This window comes from Pyricularia pennisetigena (genome assembly GCF_004337985.1).
Source record: "Pyricularia pennisetigena strain Br36 chromosome 7 map unlocalized Pyricularia_pennisetigena_Br36_Scf_8, whole genome shotgun sequence".
Classification (NCBI taxonomy): domain Eukaryota; kingdom Fungi; phylum Ascomycota; class Sordariomycetes; order Magnaporthales; family Pyriculariaceae; genus Pyricularia; species Pyricularia pennisetigena.
The window spans coordinates 1-15,243 of NW_021940920.1; the positions used below are offsets into that span (position 1 = coordinate 1).

The following is a 15,243-nucleotide window of genomic DNA, read 5'->3' on the forward strand; positions in this document are numbered from 1 at the left end:
AATTCCCCACATTCACCCACGTGGTGCGGTCCAACGAATATTACTCAAAAGCACAGATCACATTCTATTTCAACCTCAGCATCTGCCCAAGACCATGACTCTCTTGCAACCGAACACCCAAACCTTGTAAACGCACTGCCCCTAAACCACAATAACGCCATACATTAGCACATTTTCCAGGAGAACCACGAACTGGGACCAATGAACTCTGAGATGGAAATATAAACAGAAAAACTATTTCCGACCGCTTCCCATTGGACCATCAACTCGTCCATCATTCGTTTGCCCCCGGGCTGGCTATCACCATTCGGGACCTGGACCAAACTTTCAAGGTGGTAATTTCCATGGGCATGGAAATACATTTAATTTTGGAGGTCAGTAGCTTTGTACTTAGCCTTTGTTTCAATTTAAATTGTCTATCGCTTGTTTGCATTTAACCGCAAAGCAAGTCACTTTGGGAAGGAAAAGTATGGGAGCAAACGGCCCACTACCAATGCATTCCATCTACCTCCCGCAGTATAGCGATTTGCGCTAAAAGTCTTGTTAGAACAACGAGAAATACCGCCGAAGCCATGCCTTATGATCCCGTTCGGCCGCGATGCCGACTTTGTTAACCGCAAGACACTGCTAGACCAAGTGCACCAGGCACTGTCGAGACCAGGCTCCCGCGCTGCGTTTGTGGGGCTTGGTGGGGTAGGCAAGTCGCAACTCGCCATCGAGTATTGCTATCGAACGAACGACGCAGCGATACAGAAGGAGCCTACATGGGTGTTTTGGATCCACACAGAAACACGAGCGCGTGTTGACGAGGATTTGAGGTTTATCGCTGACACTGTCAAGATTCCCGGACGAGGCCAACCTGACACAAACATCCCGCTGCTTTTGGAGCAGTGGCTCCGCAATGCGGAAAACGGGCGTTGGCTTTTAATCTTGGATAACGCAGATAACGGCGACGTATTTTTTGATGCCGACCATACATCCAAAAACACCACCAATGCGACCGCAGCGGCCAGTAAGAAGGGAAGATCCCTGTCGTCTTACTTGCCGCAATGTTCGCACGGGTCGATTTTGATAACATCGCGAAAGAAAGAAATTGCCGAAAAGCTGACGGGTGACCATAAAAACATCATCGAGGTCCACCCGATGAACGAAGAGCACGCAACTGAATTGTTGCAAAAGAAAGCCGGCCACCAGCCTGACGTGGAAAACGTTGCAAGGTTGGTGGAAGTCCTTGAATATATGCCTTTAGCGATCACTCAAGCTGGGGCGTACATTCGGCAGCGGGCGCCACGAACCTCTGTCAGCAAGTATTTGAAGGATTTCGAAAAGAGCGACCGACACAAATTAAGCATTCTGAATCGGGACGAGGGCAAAGATTTGAGACGAGACCGCGAGGCATCGAACTCGGTGATCATAACCTGGCAAATTTCGTTCGAGGCTATTCGCTCGGAGCGGCAATCAGCAGCTGATTTGCTTTCCCTAATGAGCTTTTTCGACCACCAGGGAATTCCGGAGTCGCTGGTACGGCCACGTGACGACAATCGTAGCCAAGATGACAACGGAAGCAACCACGACAGCGACAGCAATTCGTCATGTGCCAGCAGCAAGTCTGACAACTTGTTTGAGCAGAGCTTTGAGGGTGACCTGGAAATGCTCCGGAACTACAGCCTCGTTTTCTTAAACGACACAGGAGATGTGTTTAGGATGCACAGCCTCGTGCAATTGGCGACAAGAAGATGGTTGGATACCGACGAAAAATTGGAAACATTCAAGGCCCAATACACCAATCGGATAGCGGGCGATTTCCCTACTGGTGATTACAACAACTGGCCGACATGTCAAACTCTATTTGCTCATGTCGAAAAAGCAATAAGCCAGCGCCCCCAAAATGACCAGCCACTACAGAAATGGGCAACGGTACTATATAACGGCAGCTGGTATGCAAAAGAACAAGGGAGATATAGCTTGGCGGCAATAATGGCAAAGAAATCACGGGAAGTTAGGCAAACAAAGCTGGGCAATTCGCACGAGCTGACCTTGGATAGCATATTGATGGCTGGTCTAATTTTGCTCAGCCAAGGGAAATACAAAAATGCCGAAAAGTTGTTTGTGGAAGTTATGGAAACTCGCAAAGAGAAGCTGGCTTGATCATCCCGACACGCTCAGCGGCATGGCCAACCTGGCGTCAACGTATCGGAGCCAGGGCCGATGATATTGACATTGGAAGTAAAAGCCACCAGACAGAGCATAGCAAGCTACTCTACTATATCTCCAGCCTTCGGTGCCTTGAATCAACGGCCTACGAATTGCGCCGCCGGTCGATTAATGCGTTCCGCCGCTCGGATTATGTGGCACTGTCCTACACTTGGGATGCTTCAAAGTACGAAGACCCTGAACCGAGCATGCGCCCAGTGGAAAACTGGGATAACAAGCGAGTGGAGGGTTCAAAAGTGCGAAAATGCGTTTTCGGTCGCGTCATTGGCTACATGCACCATATAGGCGCTGACTTACTTTGGATCGACGCCCACTGTATCCGCCAAGGTGCATGCAACCAAGATAATTGCGTCGACTATGACCAATGCATCGAGAAGCGTAATGCTATACAAGCAATGGATCTTATCTATCAGTTGAGCAATCATCCGGTAGCGTTGCTAGGCCGGCCTCTGATTGCCAAACAAAAACTTGTCACTAGATTTGAAGGGATACACATGCAACTAAACGCCAATTGGCTTACCACGATGCCGCCCAAAAAGCTGCAATCCGCGGACTACCATATCGCCTGGATCGCCCCCGTATCCAACCTCGAACTGCTACCGTCGCGCCTAATGCTCGACGAGCAGCACGACGCGCCCGACTACGATACCGCCTACGACGACAACGTTTACACGTGCGGAGCCCTTGCCGGCCACAATGTCGTCATCGCAACTTGCGCGCCGGGTATGTTGGCGCTTAACAGTCAGGGGAAGTACAAGGAGGCAAAGCAAATGCACCGGGAAACATCGCCTGCGTCCGCCAGGTTCGTAACGACACAAAACACACACGATGCCTCTTAATCGGCCCAGGGAAATTTAGTTCGAAATGCCAGTATGAGCGCCGCCCAAAATGCCGCCTCCAGGACATGCGCTACGGGCAGTATCTGCGCTGTTTTGCTGTAGAGTAACGATGGGTAAGACTGGGGAGCCTGGACAATTAACATACGCGAGTGAGTGATTCATATAACTCAACCATTTTTGCTCCGAACCCACTGGCCCCTTGGCCCATGTAAGTCGGCTGAGATGCCCTGGAAGTGTTGAACCTTCCTGGGAATGGCTACAAAGGTTGTAATGGCCAGGTCGCCATCTGGGGCAGATTGGTCTGTCTAGCACCCCGCTCAACTACCGAATATGGTTGACCTCATCAGTTGCGGTGGTAGAGCAAATGCGATCGGTGCCCGAGAAGAGCTTAGAAAAATCAATCTCAGTGCCGTCTGTCAGCAGGTGAGTTCGATAACATTATGTTCAGCCATTGATGCACTCAGATAAAAGCCTCGGCTTAGCTCCTGTGAATTTGATGCGACAGGGGTGGTGGGTGGTGGGGAGGGACAGTTCAAAGGGAAGGCGATGCAGTTGTTGCGCGCAATTCATCAACTGGGAGTCGCACACAAGGATGTTAGGCCTGCAAGTAGAGCATGCGGGCTTGCCAGCATTTGTAGCTGGCCAAGAGACAAGACAGAGCCAGGAAATCGATTGAATATTTTGTCGATAGCTTCTCAACCGCAGTTACAGCTGCGTCCTCCCCAGACTGTAGAAAATAGGCATCCGTCACGGTGTGCTTTCTATTAGACAAATTTGTTATCTCAGATTCCGACGCCTTGCCAACGCCATGTCTCTACTGAGGATGATCAACTCTTCAAATCGATTCGTTTTGAATGATCTTTTAAAGGGGTTTTCTCGAGGGAAGGAGAAATGTCACAATTGATTACCAATATGAAAGATGAGCATGACAACCTCGCAGGGAGCTGCGCGGCCTTCAATGGCGACCAGTCCAGGCGTAGCCATCGAAACGCGGCAGCTCGTGAGCCCCCTCCCCTTAATGCTAGGTTTCTTAATGGAATAGAAACGAAACATAGGAATTTTATGGTAATAGCATAACATTTTAAAAGAAGGGCACTAATTTCAGTAGCACAGTGTACCGAATGAGGCTTGGTTAAACAAAAAAAATCAGGGGGTACAGGAGCTGCACTGCAGATGCTTGTACAATATTTGATTTGGATTGATTCGATCCAGTGCTCCGTTTGTCTAATCGCACAATAATGTATAGTGAGACCCATATGTACGATCGCGACCGCAATGACACATCGCCGACTTTATCGGAGTTCAATCGCGTCACGGCGAGTATCATGTGTTTTTGTATTTGGGCCATAGCATGTTGCTCATCTTAATTGGCGGATGGCCCACCTTTCTGAGTGATTTAATTTTGTCAGATGATATTTGCAGATTTTTCTGGTGGGGTTCACTGAGTGGGTGGTGAGGCCCCGCCGTATAGGTATTTAGTGTTCCGTCGTCACCTCACGAATAACATGTTAGGCAGTAGACTCTTACTGTGTCTACTCACTTCAAATATCAAAACTTTGCACTCCACGGATACAATGACGTCCAACTGCCAGAATTGCCGAGGACAGGGTATCCCAGGTTCGAAATGTCCAAATTGTGGGAAATAGCACGAATTTCAAATTGTTTGTATGTGTATTCAATTACCGAGTCCCTGCAAACACAAATCTCACTCAAAGTTCCAGCAGATCTCAATATCCTGCTTCATTTTCCCAAGACTCTCGACCATATGTGGATTCATTACCCGCAGTGGTGGCCACCCCACCAACAGCTTTGGCTTTCCGATGATGATCGTCAAACCCGCACCACGTTCGAACTGATGGGTGAGGCTGGGATCGAATAATGTGCTACACAGCTATTAGAACGAGTCGGAATCTCAAGGCAAAACTACTTACAACCCGTTTGAGAGTGGTTCGCTTTTTCTGTAACATTGAAGTTCTGGCTGAGTGTTTATGAACCATGGACCAGGTTGGTGGTACTCGAAGTCCTTGAGGCGATTGGTAGTGTCTGACGTGTTGGTGCAAGGCGGGTTGTTACCATCCGACCCGTCTGCCATGTGAGACCCGGTGAAATAGCAGACTCTGGTTTCCCTGGGTAGTATATGTAAGCCTAAACACTTATCAATTTGGTCATGCTTTTCCTTAATGTAGATGGGTTGTCCCAACGTTGGGGTTTGGCTCCACCATAGGCAATGTCGGATCATGTGCGGCCCTGGCCCGAAAGCCCCTCGAAGGACACTCCGCAATCGCCCATTTGCGAGTATTGAGTGAAGGATATCCATTCCCTTAAGCCCCCAGAAGTAGGTCAAGCCACTCAAGTGCTCTAGTCTCTCAGCGGTGAAGTCGTCGTTCCAGTGTACAAATCCATTATTGCGGAGATTTGATATATCCACTGCCGTTTGACCTGCCAGTTCAGGTATTCTGACGGCCAACCCCGATATAGCTGGAGGGACCGTGGAAACCGGGTCATCGCGTGAAATATCGTAGGCGACATCGACTGGAAAGTTTTCATGGTAAAAGAGTCCCCCCCAGCCACATCTGCCGTTATTTAGAGGAACAACTGCGTGCGGAAATCATAGTTAGCAGGTATAGTACTTTCCATAGGATGAATATTTCCAAGCATTCCATATATAAAGAAAATCAATATGACTTCTTACTAGATGCGTGGTTTAATGGCTTTGCCAAAGGATTCCTAATAGAGTTTGTTCTCATCCGTTTAGTCGTGTGGGGTAAATCTTCGCGTTGTGAAAAGAATTCTAACGTTGGGCTCCACATCTCCGACCCCCCTAAAGTCCGGCCCCTAAAAATATCTACTCAGCCACGTCAACCCTTTGTTTTATTTTATAAATATCTAGACGAACTTTTCACTTTAGAACTTGCATTTTGAAGATTCTTGCTCCAAACTTTCCAATGAAACAGTACACTGAAAATCAGCTTCTTGCTGCCATTTCTGACATAAGAAATGGCAAATCAGTTCACAAAACCTCGCAAAAATGGGGTATTCCTCGGAGTACCCTTCACGATCGTTTAAAGGGGGCCCAGTCAATTCAACAAGCGAAAAGATTTTGTCAAAGGCTTTCACAGGAGCAGGAGACCTATTTGGCAGATTGGGTACTTGCGCAGGCCGCGTTAGGCCTTCCGCCAACGCATCAAGAACTACGCTATTTTGCGGAACGAATTCTTCAGGCCGCCGGAGAAAGAAAAAGCCTTGGGAAACATTGGGTTAGCCGTTTTATAGCCCGATATCCAATTTTGAAAACCCAAAGGCCCCGGCGAATAGAAAATGCCCGGGTTAATGGGGCTACAACCGAGGTAATTAAATCTTGGTGGTCCTATTTGAAAAATCCCGTTATCGATACTATAAAACCGGCCAACCGTTGGAATATGGACGAAACAGGTATAATGGAAGGCAAAGGATCTAATGGCCTGGTGTTAGGGCGTAATAAAATCCGGCCATTACAGCGAAAAGAGCCTGGAACGCGGGGTTGGACGAGCATAATCGAATGTGTATCAGCTACGGGGGCTGTTATACCTCCCCTCGTTATATTTAAGGGGAAAAACGTACAGCAACAATGGTTTCCAGCTGATTTAAGTCCTTTCGATACCTGGCAATTTCATGCAACAGAAAACGGGTGGACAAATAATGAAACAGGTATCGAATGGTTAAAAAAGGTGTTTATTCCAAATACCCAACCTTTAACTCCTGAAAAGCGTTTATTAGTTCTCGACGGCCACGGATCACACGTCAGCGACGAGTTTATGCTTGTTTGCCTCCAAAATAATATTCAGCTTTTATATTTACCTCCTCATTCGTCGCACGTTCTTCAACCGTTGGATTTATCGGTTTTTGGGCCGTTAAAGGAAGCTTATCGACGTCACCTGGGATTTGTAAACCAGTTTTGCTGTTCAACGGTTGTTGGGAAACGAAACTTTCTACTTTGCTATCGAAAAGCCAGATCAAAAGCATTTATAGCAAAAACCATTCAATCTGGTTGGCGTACGACGGGGTTATGGCCGGTGAACTTGGCAAAACCACTTTTAAACCCGTTTTTATTAGAAAATAGCAACGCCAACGTCGAAAAAGGTAGAAATAACGGCTTCCAAAGGGATAAAACACCGGAAAGCCCAAACCAAAAAATTAACGACCAATCTTTACTTATTTGGAAAACCCCTAAAACGACCCGAGATATTCGACTTCAACTACAGGAAATTTCCCGGTCCGAAAAAAGTAACGCCACTTCACGGCTTTTGTTTGCAAAAGTCCAAAAAAGCTTCGAAACCAAGGATATCTTATTGGCTGAAGCTCAGCAAAAAATCAGTTTGTTAAAAGCAAAATTGGAGGCGGTACGGCCGGTCAAAAGGAAAAGGGTAATTCCGGATCCCAACGAGCTTTTGGTCAGCAAAAAAAACGTTTATGAAGCACAGGAAAATAATAGGGACTGTTTAGAGGATTTGAACGATGGAGAAGAGGTTAGCGAACCGGGAGAGCCTGACAATGATTGTATTATTGTGCGTTGATAGGTTTACATTTAAATCGGTTTATAAAAGGGGTATTTCGTCGTTACATTTTTCAAGGGGGCCGGACTTTAGGGGGGTCGGAGATGTGGAGCCCAACGTTACTGCCACTAAGGACAAAGAATTGTCCTGTGATTGGATCTCTGGGCTCACGAACTGGCTTGGACTTTGTTCATGCAAGCTTGCGGCCGGACCTTTGGCGTTCAAGGGCTCGGCGGATGAACGAGGATGTGGCCTTTGAGTGGTGGCGTTGTCCCACGAGCCTTGGTATACCCGTACTGCAAGGTGATTGTTGCAGTCGAGTAGCTTGTCGACCTCCGTCCGCTGCCGCTTCGGTGAACTTCTTTGGTCGGATTGGGGCTCGTCGCATGATACGATTTGGTTTCCACAGAGTAAACTTCTCAATGGTCCTCCTGAGCCCAACTCTTTTCGCTTTAGGCCCTGATTCAGTTTTGGGCGACATTCGAGCGTCCCGTCATCTGCCCCCGTTGCTCCGGGAAATGTAAGATGGGTACTCGAGGAAGACGGCTCATAGATTTCTGTCCTGATGAGCCCCTTGCTGTGCAAATGTTGCAATTTGGCACACAGTCCAGGAACATCATGCTTAAAGGCGTCGTAAACCGCTCCTATGAGGAGTGTGAGAAAACTGCTAGCTTAGCAAAAAAAGGAAGAAAAAAAGAAGAAGAGAAAAGAAAAAAAGATAGAAAAACATTATGGGACGGCTTGACCGTGCCGTCTGGCTCAGAAAAGAAAATCGCAAAGAGACAACTCACCAAGAGCGCAGCTTTCCACCCGTGCGGGATCAAGGAACTTGCAATACCATGTCCACATTTCCCAACTGAATTGAAAACGAAGATTTACCATAGAAGATAGTTCCTGAAATGTATCAGGGTACTTCTCTAATAGACTCCAATCGGTATTCGGTAGTGCCTGACAAAGACACATTAACGATGTGAAGGTAAGTCCTGATTCAAGTCCATGGTTTTCCCAGTACTCCGCAATTCGGTTTGCTTCACGACGGAAAGATCTTGGCGGCAATTTCTGAGGGAGTTTTGCTTCCTGGAGAAATTTCCGTATACTGTTCTTGGTTTGAGTCTCCCGTTCATTTTTCTCTTCTTCCAAAAATGCGCGTCGTTTAGCTTCCTCGATTTCGCTTGCTAGGTTTGCCGACTCCAGCTCAGCCTGGAGAAGTTCAGCTTTTAGGGCATCCGCTTTGGCTTTTGCAGCTCTTACTCGATCTTGAAGGAATCTCGTTCGCGTGTCCGCCATGACTTGTGTGAGATTATTGAGGATACAGAATTCATGTAAAAATTCATATATGGATGTGAATGAGGAGACAAGTCCTGACGGCTAAGGACAGTCATGCGTGGAATTTTCACTTAGGGGATTTGGGAGCGATGCTGTCTCTTATTACAACCATTCCAGGACCCCACCCTTGTTTCTTGACGCAGCTTCCAAGAAAGGAACGGGCTCAGGAGTGGGTCTTGAAGGTAATCGGGAGACACCATAATCAAGTGAGGGTGAGGAAGCGGGTCTCGAAAGGCATCCGAGAGGTGAGCAGCAAAAAGGAGAGGGAGGAGCGGGTATCGAAAGATGTTGCTCTGGGTACCGTTTGTTTGATCTTGGAGTCTTTGGTCTTTGGACCCACCACACTATATACAGCAGGATATGCTGTCTCCTGCAAACTAATTTGGACCGGCGCTCGCCTTTCTCCCCATCGTAAGTGACTTTCGTGCCCCAGAGAGAGCCCAGGTCTCGGGCAATTGGCCGATTCTGGTCGTCAAAGGTGAAGGAGAGGTGGAAGCGGCTAACTCCCGGCAGTTTCGGCAGCACAAAGTCAACGTCCGGTGCACGTCCTGTTACGACACCAAGACGGCTTCGGGCGCCCTGGCTGAACCTGAGCACGATACAAGGGTCCCCATTGAAGCGTCCACGCTCTTCGGGCTCCTCGGTCGCATCCCTGTCCTGACGGCTGTGGCGAACATTGTTACAGCTGCTGCTGGCGGCTGCTGGGACGAACCTCGACTTATTCTCGGGCAGGAACATAGCGTAAGAGGCGCCTTTGTTGCCCAAGCCATCGATAGGGTAGAGGTAGAGAATGATATCGGGGTCTGTCATTGTCCAGCGAATGTGATTAAGGTCTGTGCCTTCTTTACACTCATACCCGTTTGTAATTGGATTGTTCCCACGATCTGCTGACCCTCAGAGGTCTATAAACGCCAATGAATTCCCGACTTGTCTCACAGATCGGGGACGGTCAATCAACGAGCGCAAAGTGTGGCCTCGCAAACCCATTAATACCACCCCACCTTCCCCCTTTCGCTCACCAACTGACCCCTGGATAAGCAAGCAGCCATCCACGAACAGATGGCCAGAGCATAATCATCGCATGCAGCCAAGACGGAAATAACTAGCGAGTGGTCAGGATATGGGCAGTCTGTTCCGCGACAGACGCAGTCCAGTCCCGCTGCTCAAGTACTTCAGAGCTCGTTTCTTTCCGGATGATCCACTTGAAGATCGCCTCCTCCACAACGCGTGCTAAATTGCAGCTCTGTGTATCCCAAAACATAAAAACAAACAAACTGGTCGATCAGTCGCGTCTTATGGTTTGTCTTGTCTTTGTGTTGAAAGACAAGGGTGGTGTGCACGCCGGTCTTTGCCTGATCTCTATTGGACACCCTGTGAGTCGTCACAGCTACCAGACTCCAGCTTAGAGATTGTGATGCAAGCCGCGGTCAACGGCAATCAGTTTCATTCAGACCAGAACACGAACGTGGTGTATAATTATAAAATGAGTTTATTGGACGAGACTTCTCGGCGGCTAATCGGTGGGCTTGTTGGTATGTTTCAAGATGTAAAAGCTATCGGCATTCCTTGGTTACGGAAATGTGCTGTTGCTGCTGCTGCTTTAAGCCCGAGGACGCGGTCAGGCTGTTTCACGAGAGATTAGAGTGTTTTAGGTGCTATCAAAATGGTCCTTCGAGCGTTAATAGCTATTATTACTTCGCTTCAACTGTCTTATGAAATCGCGCGTAATACCATACGGATTTCTTCCGGCCCTGCCATTTACCTGTGAGATCCATTCGTCACGCCTGATAGCAGATCGTGGCCTGAATCAAACTGACAGGAGAGTCTAAAGAAGACGATAGTGGAACGACTCGGCAAGATGCACGTTTCTCGAAATTGGCAGATGACATTCAATTATTAGAACAAGGCTTGGGACACAAAACTCAGTTATTTTCATCAATAACTCGAAGGCACCATCTAGGTACGACATGAAGTTCGCGATTCTTGAAAGTACAACGCTTTTTATATACCGATTCGCGATATTATCGATGAAAGCAATGGAAACTTCAGCGTCAAGTTCGAGTTGACTTGTAGGTGGTTTCCATCAAGGCACATTCCATTTTTAAGGTTAGTAACTGCTCTGCATTTCACCAGCCATATTAACAGGTTTTGTTGGTCCGCGAGAGCGCATTTTGGTGTCAGCTGAAAAGCTGCAGGTGCGGGTGATGGAAACGAGCACGTCGGTGCTTGGAAAGGAACATCCCTCCACATTGACGAGTATGAGCAAGCTTGCGTCAACTTATGCGCATCAAAGGCGATGGAAGGAGGCTGAAGAGCTAGAGATGCGGGTAATGGAGACGAGCAAGTCGGTGCTTGGAGAGGAACATTACGACACATTGGCAAGCATGCATAATCTTGCATTCATTTGGAAAGACCAAAAAAGATGGGATGATGCAACTCAACTATTGCAGGACTGTGCTCGCCGTAGAGAGAAGGTTCTTGGTATAAATCACCCAGATGCAGTGGCTTCTGCTTCGGCTCTGCTGAAATGGAAGCTAGATTTTACTTAACTTTGTAATTTTGCATTGCGGAGCTTGTTAAAGACGCCTGAGATACAGGTGCGGTTGTGTATTGGTTGCCTTAACACGCCCAATCGAGTCGAACCGGGGGATTTATTTGCTATCATTCCATCGCTACCTTCTGAGGCCGCCCATGGGCCAGCGGACATCAAACATTGCTACCTTGTTGTCCTCGCCGCCGCCGTTCGTGGTCGACGCTGTAGAAACGTGCTTACCCCTTTCGAGCACCGTTGCCATCTTGACCATGCGACGTCGGTACGCCGACCGTAGACCCTGGAGCCAACTAACCCAGCCTTGAAAGCCCCAGGAGGTCCTGCTGCTACTACCGTTGGCGTCGTCCCCGTCGGGCTCGGATAGCAGCCGCGCAATCACAACTTGCACGAAATCCGACGGCTGCTGCGTTGTGTCGTCAACAATAGAGAATAGGTGCTGGCACACGCTCGGGCTGGCCGTTATCCACCCGAGCCTGCAGCCTGGAGCAATCGACTTGCCCTGCGGATCAAATGCATCCGCCCCCCTTACCTCGTCCTGACGGGGACGACTTCGCCGCGACGGGAGAGTTAGGAGCCGAATATTTTGGTATACATATACACACAAGGAAAGGGACATAACGTACGTGTTCCGACAGCCTTAAATGGTTTCTAACCTCCTGCACCCATACTTTACCCAAAATATAGATTTTTTGAGCTTCCTTGCCCGATTCGCCCTGTTTAACTGGGCCAGAGGGCAAGCGGATAACCTTGACGACTGCTGCTCCGTTGTTTTCTGGAGAAGAAGAGTGCTGGGCGGTGAAGACGTGACAGTTCTCTCTCATCGCGAGCTGCTTATCGTAGGTGACCGTGTAATCCTCACCACTGGGGCCGATAATTCTAGCTTTGTCTCCTGCGTGGAGGTATTCTCGGACATTGTACAACAGCCACTGCCACTAGGTCTTCAGGATCAAACGCAGCCTCTGTTCCTTTCGCTGGAAAATGACGAGTGGTCGTATGTGCCCATCGTGGAGTCACAGTGGCCATTCGACTGAACGAAAATGTTGTTATGTGGGCGCCAGCATCTGTGCAACGCCGAATACACCGCACGCAAGTCGTAAAATGAAAACTCGGCTCGATTTGAGGATGAACTGGCCGGACATCGCTATGGGCGAGTCGCCGGCTTGCCATAGCTCAGAGTAATTTGCTCTCAAGCCTCGATTACGCCTACCACTGTAAAACTTAACAAGCTAGCGAGGACGACTTGCCACCTGACCAGCGGTTGGCCTCTATGTGAACTACTCAACAAGCTGGGTTAGGAATCGGACAGGGTACAAACCAGTGCACGCCATTTATGGGAAGGAGTGGCTTTAATTCCGGGGAAAGCAAACAAACCCACTTCGGACTCAAGGAGACGGGCTGAAGTGAGCATTGCTACAAGACCGTTGTCTCCACTTTATTTGGTGGTTGATCATCGTGCACGACCAATCTTACAGAAAGTGTTCAGATAAACCTCTTTAAGAGACTCGCTGCAGCAGCGAACATGCAAGGGAAGGCAAAACTCGTTATTGCACCACTGGCCCACTCAGCACCTGACATCCACTCGTTGGACTTTTAGGTGAGCGGATCCAAGTTCAGCTCAGACGATTTGCAAATCTGTATCCTAGGATAGCTAAAACATGGCGGGGCCAAGGTCCCTGCCTATATTGTTATCTCCAGTTCCTCGTGCGCATGAAAACATAGGCGTGTAAACACTGAACTCTCAATCAAAGCTTGGTTACTTGGGCAAGCCAGTGCCCGAGGCTTGCCATTAGCCGAGGCCTTTCTCAAACTCCAATTCCTTCCAGTTAATCTAAAAGCATAGATGCTGTAGGGAATACTGAATTTCGCGATTGACGAGATAGCCAGCCGATTCGTATTTCAATTATTGTGTACCCCAATTCTATCATTGCCCGGAGTCACTATGACAGATCTGCTTAGCACAGCTTCTGGTGTTGTGGCCCTGGTGACCTTCGCCTTGCAGTCTAGCGTAACTCTCCATCGGACCATCCGCAGCCTTCGGAGCCAAGAGAAGGACGCGCGAGCTCTCAAAGACGAACTTGCCGATCTAACTAGCGTGTTGGAAACGCTTCTAGAAACGATCGAGGGCCACCCTAACATTGAATTTGGATCTCTCGCGCTTCCTCTACAGCGCTGCGGCAAGACATGCCAAGAATATGGCGAGCTTATTGCCAAATGTACTAGGCATTCCACGACCTCACGAGCGAGCCTCCGCGATTGGATCACTCAGCGGTATCTCCAAGGAGATATTAATGATTTTCGAAACATGTTATCAGGATACAAATCGACCATTAACATAGCTTTAGCAAATGCAAACATGTTAGTAGTACCAATGAAGTCTTTCATTGGCAAGCGTTGCTAACCCACGTGTATCTTACAGTCGCTTCGCCGCAATAACACCGCAAGTTCTGGAGGATTACAAAGACTTGATCCTTGACACGACCCTTGATTTGAAGGAGCATCTCGAATCTCTTGAAGAGAAAGTTGGCGACTTACAAAAGAGCATCCCCCAGGACGATCAAGCTGAATGGGAGGCTCTTTCGGAGGAAAAGAAGAGCACAGAGCAGGGTCTCAAACTATGTGCCCAGCTGTCCGCTCAGATCGAGCAGTTTATGTCGCTATCTGCGGAGAATCCACAGTTCTCAAGCCGCCCATCAGCACACAAGCACATCAAATCGGGCCTCGGCCCTGTAGGGGCTAGCCTCCAGTCTCTTTTGCTTATTCTGCAAAAGCATGAGTCAAGCATCAAACAGCAAATGGAGGCTCTACGTGTGAGCGGATTACATGGGGATGTTACCGCACAAATCGAATCTTTGGAGGAAACAAAGACCGCCATTCGCCAGTGTATTCATGTCGTCTCTGATGCCGACGAGACTGTGCGAGAGGAGAGACGCAATGTTTTTGCGGACATCACCATGGCCGACGACAGCTACGCTTTCTCTGTGTCCACTGTCGGAGATTTAGTGACCGCGAGAGGATTCCATCTTAGCGGACGTGCCCGTCATGTTGGTGGGCAGATCAGCGATGAAAGCTATCAAATGACCGTTGACGCACTTACGAAATTAGACCTTGCGCACTCTCAGTCCACGCGCCAGAATAGCCAGGATCATGATCAAAAGACTCATGGCCCAACACCGGTTCACCCTGAAACCGGGGGTACTAAGACTTTTCAAGATCGTTATGGACGAGGAATGAAACTTTCGTTGCCAAACGACGGCAACAGGACACCAGATGTCCCTTGACGTTTAATTTGAGACTGTTGGTGATGATTTTCTCCTAACAAACTGTACCCACAGCAGGCAGATCAAAGCAACCATAGTTAGGTTATGACGTACCGGGCGTGGCTAAACCCCGGGACAGATTAATAGCCTCTGGACAGACCGTTTGTGAGATGCACAACCTAGTCATAGTGGGTTAATGCGATCTCCAACTAGGAAAAACTTAGGACCATAAGAAACTATGTTACTCCAAGCATCCGTTGTTCCCTTGTCTGCACCACCAGCCCAGTTGTTGATCATTGCAACTTTAGTCGTGCATTCCGTCTTTGGATTATAACCCATTGACATCGAATCTTGTATCCGGCGGCAGATCTCATGCCCCTCGTATTTTCCCTGATTTTCGAGCAGCTAATCAGGCTTTTCATATTGCTGAGTGTGAACGGATTCTCTAAGGGCTGGTTACACGTGACCCTGCATAGGCCACTACTAACAGATACACTTCATTAATAACGTTTCAGTCATTCCGT

General features: G+C 48.5%; 6 protein-coding genes across 6 annotated transcripts; 4 read left to right on the top strand and 2 right to left on the bottom strand.

Moving 5' to 3' along the window:
• Nucleotides 1-540: 540 nt before the first annotated feature.
• On the top strand, nucleotides 541-2,148 carry PpBr36_09138 (uncharacterized protein; the record flags this gene model as incomplete). Its single annotated transcript, XM_029896260.1, has 2 exons — nucleotides 541-1,937; nucleotides 2,046-2,148. The coding sequence occupies exons 1-2, from the start codon at nucleotides 580-582 to the stop codon at nucleotides 2,146-2,148; spliced, it is 1,461 nt and encodes a 486-aa protein (XP_029744720.1). The 5' UTR covers nucleotides 541-579.
• Nucleotides 2,149-2,170: 22 nt separating this feature from the next.
• Nucleotides 2,171-3,155, top strand: PpBr36_09139 (uncharacterized protein; the record flags this gene model as incomplete). The annotated part of the gene is made up of 2 exons (XM_029896261.1): nucleotides 2,171-2,190; nucleotides 2,276-3,155. 2 exons carry the CDS (start codon nucleotides 2,171-2,173, stop codon nucleotides 3,051-3,053), a joined length of 798 nt encoding a protein of 265 aa, XP_029744719.1. The 3' UTR covers nucleotides 3,054-3,155.
• Nucleotides 3,156-4,758: 1,603 nt separating this feature from the next.
• On the bottom strand, nucleotides 4,759-9,721 carry PpBr36_09140 (uncharacterized protein; the record flags this gene model as incomplete). The annotated part of the gene is made up of 3 exons (XM_029896262.1): nucleotides 4,759-4,936; nucleotides 4,985-5,626; nucleotides 9,213-9,721. 3 exons carry the CDS (start codon nucleotides 9,719-9,721, stop codon nucleotides 4,759-4,761), a joined length of 1,329 nt encoding a protein of 442 aa, XP_029744573.1.
• Nucleotides 9,722-11,169: 1,448 nt separating this feature from the next.
• PpBr36_09141 (uncharacterized protein) lies at nucleotides 11,170-11,460 on the top strand (the record flags this gene model as incomplete). Its single annotated transcript, XM_029896263.1, has 1 exon — nucleotides 11,170-11,460. The coding sequence occupies one exon, from the start codon at nucleotides 11,170-11,172 to the stop codon at nucleotides 11,458-11,460; it is 291 nt and encodes a 96-aa protein (XP_029744574.1).
• Nucleotides 11,461-11,583: 123 nt separating this feature from the next.
• On the bottom strand, nucleotides 11,584-12,283 carry PpBr36_09142 (uncharacterized protein; the record flags this gene model as incomplete). Its single annotated transcript, XM_029896264.1, has 2 exons — nucleotides 11,584-11,961; nucleotides 12,086-12,283. 2 exons carry the CDS (start codon nucleotides 12,281-12,283, stop codon nucleotides 11,584-11,586), a joined length of 576 nt encoding a protein of 191 aa, XP_029744575.1.
• A 1,118-nt stretch (nucleotides 12,284-13,401) lies between these two features.
• Nucleotides 13,402-14,740, top strand: PpBr36_09143 (uncharacterized protein; the record flags this gene model as incomplete). Its single annotated transcript, XM_029896265.1, has 2 exons — nucleotides 13,402-13,817; nucleotides 13,879-14,740. The coding sequence occupies 2 exons, from the start codon at nucleotides 13,402-13,404 to the stop codon at nucleotides 14,738-14,740; spliced, it is 1,278 nt and encodes a 425-aa protein (XP_029744576.1).
• Between the last annotated feature and the right edge of the window lie 503 nt (nucleotides 14,741-15,243).